General features: G+C 35.6%; 1 protein-coding gene across 1 annotated transcript; it reads left to right on the forward strand.

The window, feature by feature from the left end:
* Positions 1-1161: 1161 nt before the first annotated feature.
* LOC111480755 (anaphase-promoting complex subunit 11) lies at positions 1162-3453 on the forward strand. The gene is made up of 4 exons (XM_023125919.1): positions 1162-1175; positions 1890-1931; positions 2732-2850; positions 3181-3453. The coding sequence occupies exons 1-4, from the start codon at positions 1162-1164 to the stop codon at positions 3294-3296; spliced, it is 291 nt and encodes a 96-aa protein (XP_022981687.1). The 3' UTR covers positions 3297-3453.
* The last annotated feature ends 7342 nt before the right edge of the window (positions 3454-10795 follow it).

The following is a 10795-nucleotide window of genomic DNA, read 5'->3' on the forward strand; positions in this document are numbered from 1 at the left end:
CATAATCCCAAACATTTGAGTTTAGGGTTTAGAGTATCAAAATTTGGTTGATTCAAGCATGCATGCTTGCCACATAATCTCAAACATTTTGAGTGGAATTTTGAGTGTTAAAATTTGGTGATCTCAAATTTGCATGAACATGCAAACATGACTCTATAAATAAAGTGATCATAATACATGAAAGGTCTTCTTCTTGAGAAAAACCTCTCACAAACACTCTCTTCATATATACAAAATCCCTCCCAAGTTTAAGTCACTCACTAGATTCCACAATCCCGTTCTAAGGCCGGAGGATAGTGGAGAAGACACTAGTGGTCGTTCGAAACCGGTTCGTGAGGAAAAAAGAATTTGAACTACAAAATGTTAGTATTCAAACTCATTAAGTTTTAATACTTATGAACATGCTAGTTATTTACTATAATTGATGTTCTAAAAGTGCCTAAGATTCAAATTGCTTCCGCATGTGTTATATTAACACCATCACATGACACACAACATGTATGAGGTCCCTATGTCTTACCTTTCATAGCATAATACATACTACGTTCGTTTCATTCCCTTGTCGTGTTTCATAACATTAATACATACTATAATTCATTCCTTGCCGTGTTTCATAACATCAATACATACTATAATTCATTCCTTGCCGTGTTTCATAGCATGACTTAGTTAAATATTATGTAAGCATATCGTAGCTCTTCAGCCACTGCATCCATAACATGCAAAGCGCTCATCACATTCATGACAAGTCAACTAATTTCACGCATACGAAGAAAACAATTCATGGCAAGAACAGAAACACATAGGCACGATATACATCGACGTTTCACAGCAAAAATACATGGCATGATATACATCGACGTTTCACAGCAAAAATACATGGCATGGTATACATCGACGTTTCATAGAAAATATGGTGCATGCAAAGGTCACAGGACACACACCATCATACATAAACTAACTCCAATATTAAGTTACCTCTCTAGCTTTGGCCGAAGTCACTTGCGATAAGCTAACTCCAATGCCTAACTACTTCCTCTAAAACCACATTATATACATACATCGACTTTTCATAATGTAATCCAATTAGACCTTATGTCTAGTATCAAGGTAAGTTCCTATCATAAAAACTTTTCATAATAATGTAACCAAGTAGACCGTATGTCTATATCAAGGTAAGTTCCTATCATAAAATATATTTTTAGCAATTAAGAGTTACAATGACCTCAGATAGCTAAAACAAGGTGGAAATGGCTGCAGAAGGATCGAGAACCTAGGAATCGGTATATTATTTGTATACCGAGCCACGAAGCCGAGCCACGACACCGAGCCGAGCCGATGCAGCCGAAGTACCGAGCCGACAAGCCGAGAAGGTCACTGGCGGCGCACGGCTTCTAGACGCGGGCTGGTATCGCTGGTCTTGGGCCGGAATGGGTCGTGGCCCAGAGTCAGTGTCTGAACGCGGACTGCAAGGCACGGGCCGAAACAGCGGGCCGCATGTTGGCTGAAGCGAGCTCGCGGGTACCCGAAGAACCCGACCCGCGATCAGCTGCTTTGTCTTCCTCAACGGAGAATCTCGACAGACCCTAATCGCGGAACTCGACTGCCGTTGCTGAAACCGCCGTCTTCCGTTCGTCCTTGACGGTGCGTCTGTCCCTCTTGTTACGAAGTACCCCGGCGTTGGTTAGCTCCTACCTAAGAACTCACAAAGGTCCGAAGCCTCGCGACGTTTTCGATTCCTCACCTCAATCTTTCTGCTCCTCTCCCACAGGTACAACAGCGGCTCAAAAGGAAAGGAGTGCCTCGCCGGAAATCTCGCGAATCCGACGAGATTTCAGGCGTTTTTTTTTTGAAACTCGTATCGTTACAATTTCCTTTATTGATGACAGGTATTGGCTTACCCGGAGTGGAGATGAAAGTAAAAATTTTGAGTATCCATTGCATATCTGTTTTCATGTCCATTCTCGAAACATCTGTTGTATATTGATCGACTCTGTCGTACTTATTCCTAATTGAAAGGCAGCAAAATCTCACTATTGGGCTTTTGGTTTTTGTCCTCCTTAATGTTGAGAAATCAGTAATTATGTTTTCATATTAGTTTGTGCCCCTTGATTGATTGATCGATCCATATGTTTTCAAGCTTAAAAATCAAATATGAAAGTTGGACGTGGATATGATTAACAACTTCATGTTCATCTTAATCCTTTTTAATCCTAAATGGTTGGGCTTGGTGATGAAGCCCCTATTTTGGATAGGAAGAAGAAAAGGTTCTACTGGAAAGGTTTGCAAAACAAGGCCCTCAGTTCATTCAACCTAATGGTTGCAATAATGTTGTGATTGCTCAATTACTCTCTTTCGTAGTTTCAGGTATCTTTTTATTCTTACCACTGAGGAATTTTCTGTGTTCTCCATGACTTATTTTTGTTGATGTCTTAACATGTGCTTTTGGATCTCCTTTTTATCATCATTCTGGATCAACTATAATTACCCCATTCCAACTATGTACATTTCAGTACCATATCTCTGCTAGCTGTTGTACAATATTCTGTCTGCATCAACACATTAGAACTGGTATCTTTTAATCTGCCATATATGCAATTACATTTTCCTTGACCCAGACTCCTCTGCAAACGTGTTTGGTGTCTAAAAAGAGTACGCTCCCATTTTTCTTTTCTCACATTTCCTTCTGTTGAGTATAATTAAATTAACCATTCCCTTCTGTAAAATATAGGTGGCATGCTGTTGCATCATGGACTTGGAATGCTCAAGATGAAACATGTGGAATTTGTAGGATGGCTTTTGATGGTTGTTGCCCTGATTGCAAACTCCCCGGGGATGATTGCCCATTGAGTGAGTTAACTAGCTTTGTCTTCCTAACCTCATATACTTTCTTTCCTGCCACAAATAATTGCACCGCACAGTTTAGCACAGATGATTTGTGATGCTTAATATCATGTGTGAGTGTGTGTGTATTTAACTCACATACATGCAAGAGAGCTTAAGATACCATTTAGTTGGTTCTTTAATTAACAAGAAAATGAGGCTGCACCCTGTTCTAATTCCGGATTGATAACCATGTTTGGATCTAGTTGGTTCTTTAATTATCTCACTTCCCTTTAAACGTTTTTTTTTCTTGAACAAGATGGTAATGCCCCTCATTCAGTTTTTCTTTAAATGCAGTTTGGGGTGCATGCAACCATGCTTTCCATCTTCATTGCATCCTTAAATGGGTGAATGCACAGACTTCTCAGGCTCATTGCCCCATGTGCCGCAGAGAATGGCAATTCAAGGGATGAGAGCACAATTGTATTACTTTATTTACATTACATTTGTCCAGCGCATGACTTGATTGAGAATTGAAACAGAGCATGTGTTTTCTCGTGTGCTTGAATTTTTAAACACTTCTAGTTGGACCTTTCTATATGGAATGTGAATGGTCAAAGTTCCATCCTACTAGGTTTAGATGATATGTGAAAAAATCTAGTTTAAACGTACCTCATCTCTATCCATTAGTAAAGCCAAGCACTCCTGCGGGTAGTCATTGGAAAGGGTTTCATATTCCAAATTTCAAAATTATAAATACCTTAATCACTTCTGAAAAGGTGATGAAGAAACTGGACAGCTTTCTAGAGGAGGGAGATGAACCTTATCCAATTCCGTTCTTTCTAAGTTTAACTTGCCAAATTTATTTCTGTGATTGATAACAAGATGGGATTTTCTATGGGAGGGCAATGAAGATGGCAAGCCCAAACATCTTGGTAAATGAAACTTGGTTCTAAAAGCCACTGATGGGGGACTTTTAATGGGTGGTTTGAAGGTCAATAAAATAGGGATGGAGATTTTTCCATGAGTCATCCTCTCTTTGGCGGTAGGTAATTGCAAGTATACATGGCCTTGATTCTTTGGGATGGCATACTATTGCTAAGAGAAATACTTGTTCTTGCAGCCCTTGGGTCAACATTTCTAAGCAACGTAAATCGGTGAAAGATATAAGTTTGGTATGATGAGCTTGTTTGTTCAGGATTAATCAGCAATTCTATCTGACATGATTCGAATTAGTTTATTTCCAGTTACCTATAGTTATTTGATTCAGCGTGATTGACAAGCTCAGCTGCTTCCTCTATATTGACCTCAATTTCTAATGTCATTGCTCCAAACTTATCTGACAAAAGTTAAGCTTGTAGGACAGACAATTGCGCAAAACAAATTTCCAATAGCATGATATAGCTTTTGCAGCATCAGCTAGAGCTTGCCATTTCAAACCAAAAGTGAACATTATCCCTCTCCTTGCTTCTTGCTTCTAAGAGTGAAGATTATCCTCATAGACCAACACAAGTTATTTTGCTTACTCCTTGATGGCCCTGACATTCCTTTGCGACATGACCACGTTACTTCTCACTTCTTAGAGCAAAGACTCACAGACCAACACGAGTTCTTTCAGCATGCTTTGTCCTCATTTGCATGCATTTTTTTAAAATTTCCCAGAGGCTATCCAATATAAAATTGTTCAAAACAAAGCACACTTAACTATTGAGTTTCTATAATTGAGCCTTCGAAAAGGAAGGTGCACCTTGTTGGTATAGGTAGTAATTTTCAATTCTTTTAAGCCTTCCTTAGTTATTTTATTCTCAACATTGCTCTCATTCGGATGTGGTCGCAGTTCATTCATATACCCCTCATTTACTTAGGTGTCACATGCCTAGACTTTAATACTATTTGTAATGACCCATGCCCAAAAGATTAGGAATACGAATTTGGCGCCTAATGACCTCGGCATTCCATTGCATCCCATGCGACATAGTCACGTTACTTACTTCTCGTTGCTAAGAGTGAAGACTAGGCCCATAAACAAACACAAGTTCTCCTAGCATGCTTTTTCATCACTCACATGCATGTTAGGAAAATTCCAAGGAAGTCACCCAACATTGAATCGCTCCAAGAAAATCACGCTTAATTATGAATTTTTTATAATTGAGCCACCAAAAAAATGTGTACCTTGTTGGTTTAGGTAGTTACTTTCTATTTTTTTAAATCTTTCTAAGTCATTTTATCCTTAGGATCGTTCTCATTTGAATGTGGTCTCAGTTCATTTATGTACTCTTCCTTTACTCAGGTGTCATGATATTTAAACATAAAGAATAGTATTCTTGTTTTGGGAAAGAAGAGGTAGAATGACGTCTCCAAAAATGGTGCATACTCCCGCAGGACAGTTGAAGCAAGGCTAGTTGGTGAAATCTAGGTTCAAGCAAAGTGATGGAACTGCCCTTCATCTGCAATTAGTAAAGGAGTCCTCCAGGGCCCTCCACTCTGTTGCAGAGGAAGAGGATATGGGCATGTTATTTGTTTTACAGCACCCTTCAGCCATATTTCCTGCTCAAGTTCAACAGCCTTTTAGAAATAAAAGGGACATAAACATCAAGAACAGAATATTGCACAATAAGTGAATATGCCTTCAAGCTTCTACATAAATATATGCTTGATCTAGCTGATCCTACAAATAAGAGCGCAAACTATATTAAAGTTGGTCATTTTGTTGTTCACCTTTAGTTTGGTTTATGGTTTTTTGTTGTTGGGAGTTTGACTTTCTTACATTGTGCAAAAGCGTTCGTGAAGGGGGGATGAAGACTCGTATAGTCTTTTACTTTGCATGGGAGTGACGTTGTGAGGCAAAACGTAAACTCTCATTATCTTTGTGAAGTTCTGCCTCATTTTCTCACTGACAATGTGATGAAGGATTATACAGCATGGCTCCACAATGCCGCCCATTATATATATATATATTAAGTTAACAAAGCTTTTCTTTATTATATTTCAAAAATTATAGTTTTTGTTTACACTCCCTAGATTCAGTGACACTATGACCTTACACATATGATTGTTCAAAAGAGATGACGTCATATGGTCTGAATAGGTATGATGAGGTCGTGCTTCAATCCAGGATACTAGTCATTTACTACTGTGGCATATAAGTTTACCAAGTATGGGAATAGAAAAGTTGGTCCACCCTGAGATGAGATCTGTTGTTCGGAAGATCTGCGGCACTAGAATCCAATGAACAACTTTCAATCTCCAACAGGGTCTTCTGACATGCAAGAGAACCACTTGGAACTTCAGACATTTCTAGAAGATCAAATAGCTATAGTAGTAGTGAAAAGACAATGTTAATCCTCATTCTAAGGATCCCAGCCTTTGTTGAAGCAAGAACCCTCGAATCAAAGAAATTAACACTTTCTTATACAAAATTTGTATCGACCAAGAGATAATGCTAAAATTAGAATACCTTTTAAGATTAGAAGCAAGATTTGAAATCTTGTTCTAATTTGAGTCACTCCACCATCGAATTTGATCACAACTTGATTGAATAACTCAGATGTAATCTACCACAAGAATTTCTTGAAAACTTAGAAAACTTAGAAATTACAAAGATGAAACTCAAATTCTAAGGGGAAAATCTTAACTAGAATCTTTAAAAAAAAAAGCTAGGCTATTTTGACGAGTAACTTTCCACCCTTTGGCCCACTACAATAATTTATGGAATTAAAATAATAAATAAAGTTTTATAACAAATTATCAATCAAGTGCTATTTATAGCAAGTTCATCCGCTACTTCAACGTACAAATATTCACTTCTAAAGCTCCAAATGGTGTTTCTTCAATCGAATCAGTTTGTAACACATGAAATAATAGTTGAATCGAGTTTGTCAAATTCTGTAGATGAAGAATAAAAATACTTGTTGAATCTTCTTGGCTTTGGATCGTGTAATAGATTCAGTTGGAATACCGTGATCCTTATCATCTTCCCCTTCTTCAAAAGGATTCGTTCTCGAATCAGGAAAATCATCACCTACATAAAAAAGACTCAAGTTGGCAACATTGAAAGTAGAATGTATTGAAAATTCTCTCGAAAAATCAATTTTGTAGGTGTTGGATGTATCTAAACCCAATCCAAGGTTATCTCCTCTTGGATGTAACTTTGTTTTCTTTTTGAGTTGGGAATAACTTCTTGCGAAAATGTATCCAAACCCAATCATCGATTTGAAAAATTATTTCCTTTCGTCATTTATTAATTCTTAAAACAACTTTGAAATCTTGTTTTTCAATTCTCTTCTTCACCTATTTGTGCACCGTATTGATCAAATATGCCTTACTTGTGATGACTTAACTCACAAAGGAATAGTGAGCAAATCAAGAGCACAAGTGGATTAAATCCATAAATAACTTTAAAAGAAGAACAATGAGTGATATTATGAATTGCTCTATTATATGCAAGCTCTCCAAATGACAAACATTCGTCCTAAAACTTAATATTATTAGGAATATTAGCCCTAAGCAACGCTCCTAATGTTCTATTAATCACCACAGTTTGCCCATCATTCTGAGGATGACATGTAGTTGAAAATAACAATTTGGTACCAAATTTACCAAACAATACTTTCCAAAAGTGTCTTGAAAATTTAACATCTCTATCACTAATAATAATTTTGATGATTCCATGTAATCTTACTACTTTCCCAAAGAACAAGTCAGCAACATGGTTTGCATCACCTGTCTTGAAAATGAGCGGTCTACCATAACAAGAATACTATTTTTTTTCCTTTTTTGTATGTGACAAATCAAGAACAAAATCTATAGATATATTAGTCCAAGGTTTGTTAGGTACATTCAAACGTGTATACAATCCATTTGATCGTGATATAGATTTAGCTTATTTACATTAAAACATTGGCTACAAAACTTATGAATATCGTGCTTCATCTTTGGGCAAAAGAAGTGTTCATGCAACACATTATAAGTTTTATTAGTCTCAAAATGTCCCATTAAGTCACGACCGTGTGTTTCTTCTTATCCAGACAAATCTCTTATAGAGTATTTAAGAATACAAAGTTTACTTTTCTTAAATAGAAATTCATGAAACACATAATAATCATTCACCGCATTTATTGCCAGACAAGATGCATAAATAGTTCCAAAATCCTAGTTATCTCTATGTAATTTGTGATATGCTCAAATCTAGAATTTTTGTTAAGAGAAGTAAAGAAATTGTACTTTCTAGATAATGCATTAGCTACTACCTTCTAGATAATGCATCTAACTACCATATTATCTTTACTTTGCTTATATTTAATGACATACATAAATGTTTCAATAAACTTCCCCCACTTTGCATGTCTACGACTCAGTTTGCTTTGACCCTTAAGATACTTCAAGCATTCATAATCAGAAGATATCATTTTTCGCTAAGTCATTCAATGGTGGAGTTATCGTGCTAAAATCTTTTATAAATTTCATATAGAAGCTAGCTAACCCATGAAAATTTCGAACTTCACTTGTATTTTTTGAGGTTGGTCAATCCCTAATTGCTTTAACTTTCTCTTCATCTACTCAAACTCCATGTTTACCAACTATGAAGCTAAGAAAGTTAACTTTTTCCATACAAAAACTATACTTATTAAAATTAGCACAAAGTTTCTCTTTTTTTAAGTGTAATTAAAACTGACTTAACATGCTCCACATGCTCTTGCAAAGTTTTCGATAAATTAAAACATCATCAAAATACACAACACCATGTTTCCCAAATATTCCCTCAAAACATGATTCATTAAGTGCATAAATGTACTACGAGCATTACTTAACTCAAAAGGCATAACAAGTCATTCATACCATCCAAACTTAGTTTTGAAAACTGTTTTCCATTCATCTCATACATGCATTCTAATATGATGATATCCCGATTTCAAATTAATTTTTATAAATAGACATGAACTAGACAATTCATAAAAAATATCGTCTAGTCTAGGAATAGGATGTCATACTTTACAATGATTTTATTGATGGCTTTACAATCCACGCACATGCATCACATTCTATCTTTCTTTGGCACCAATAAAACTAGTATCGAAAATGAACTCAAACTTTCTCGTATATAGCTTTTTTCCATGAGCTCCTCCACTTGCCTCTAATTTTTTTTAGTCTCAGTTGGGTTGACTTTATAAGTTGTCCTATTAAGAATAACACAACAGCTCCCGGAATGAAGTCTTTTTTATGCTCAATACCTCTAATAGGAGGTAGTCCTTTAGGTCCTTTATCTTGAAACACATCCTCAAATTCTTGTAAAAGAGATTAAAACAAACTAGGCAAAGACAAATTGTTATTATTAGGGACCGAACATCATTTCTTGTACGGAAGTACAAAGATGGTTGTTTGCGAAAACATTAGCCTTCTTACCTCTCCAACTCTAGCCAAACAACTCACTTTTTTCCTTTTTTTTCAATATCATACCTTTTTTCATTCTTATTATTATTTTTTTTTGTATTTTTCTCTTTGATTTTTTTTTCTAAATTTTCACTGGATTCTTGTTTTTCTTTCCATTCTTCATCCTCAAACCCTTTTATTTTTTCTCCAACTTTAATTGACCAACAAATACAAATACATAACTCAAAGGTACAAGAGTAGTTTTTATGCTATCTTTTGTAAAAGCATACCTATTCAAATAACCATCATACATGACTTTCTTATCAAATTTTCAAGGTCGACGAAACAATATGTCTCTAGCAAGCATTGAAAACACATCACAAAGAATTTCATCTTTATATTTTTTTTAAAGTAAAAGATATTAAAGCATGAGAAACTACCTTCATTGTACCACTGACCTTGTGCCTTTGAAGCTTGTAAGGTTTAAGATGGTGTTGGGTTGGAACTTACAATCTTTTGATCAACATGGTACTTACTACATTGGTGCGAACTTCCATTATTAATAACAAGATTGCAAGGAGTCCTCTTGACTAAACACCGTTTGTGAAATATGTTGTCTCTTTGATCATCAACATCATTCTTTGTAACTTGAGTTTTAAGAAGTCTTCTTGTAAGAACTACCAAATGACTCCCATCTTCCAATTCCTCTTCATCCTCTTGGACTTCTTCTTCAACTAGCTCATCTTGGTCACTTTCCTCACCATCTATGATAACTTGGCCATTCTTGATGATCATGACTCTCTTGTTAGGACAATCACAGCTAATATGACTGATTCCTTGACATTTCCAATATTCGTTGTCTCTATGAAGGGTTAAGAGGGATTACCAATATGAGAGAAGAGAAGAAAGAGGAGGTAGGAGAGTAAAACTTCAAAATTTCAACATTTTATGGAAGTCTGATCTAGAGAAGAATTTGTAATATGAGAGCGAAATTGAGCATTTTTTCGATTGCTACAATTTTAGTGAAGAAAGGCGCTAAAACTTGCCATGACTGAATTTGTGATTATGCAATTATATAGTGGACATGTTTGAAATCAAAGTGGAGGAGAAATTATAAAAACCGATTGAAACGTGAGAGAAAAATAATACATTGATAAGGAAAAAGTACATTCCTAAGCATTATTCTCGAGGACTCAAGCAAAAATTTTATACTTTACAAAAGGATTAAAAAATGTAGAAGATTATTACAAAGAAACGGAGACTCTTATGAATAGAGCATGCATTTATGAAGACGAGGAAGATATAATTGCTAAATTTTTTGGTGGATTGAACCGACAACTTGCTCATTAAGTAGATATGCAAGTGTACTTTGATATGCAAAAATTCTTACACCTTGCCTTCAAAATTGAAGGGCAATTAACTTGGGAGAAGAACTCCAAGTGGTATGCTCTTCTAAGTCTACTTCTTCTTTTAACACTTGGAAAAAAAATGCAAATATTGAAAAGATAGATTTCAAGCTCAGAGACATATGCTTGACAAAAAAAAAAAAAAAAAAAAAAAAAAAAAAAAAAAAAAAAAAAAAAAAAAAAAAAAAAAAAAAAAA

Source organism: Cucurbita maxima, unplaced genomic scaffold (genome assembly GCF_002738345.1).
Source record: "Cucurbita maxima cultivar Rimu unplaced genomic scaffold, Cmax_1.0 Cma_Scf00006, whole genome shotgun sequence".
NCBI lineage: Eukaryota > Viridiplantae > Streptophyta > Magnoliopsida > Cucurbitales > Cucurbitaceae > Cucurbita > Cucurbita maxima.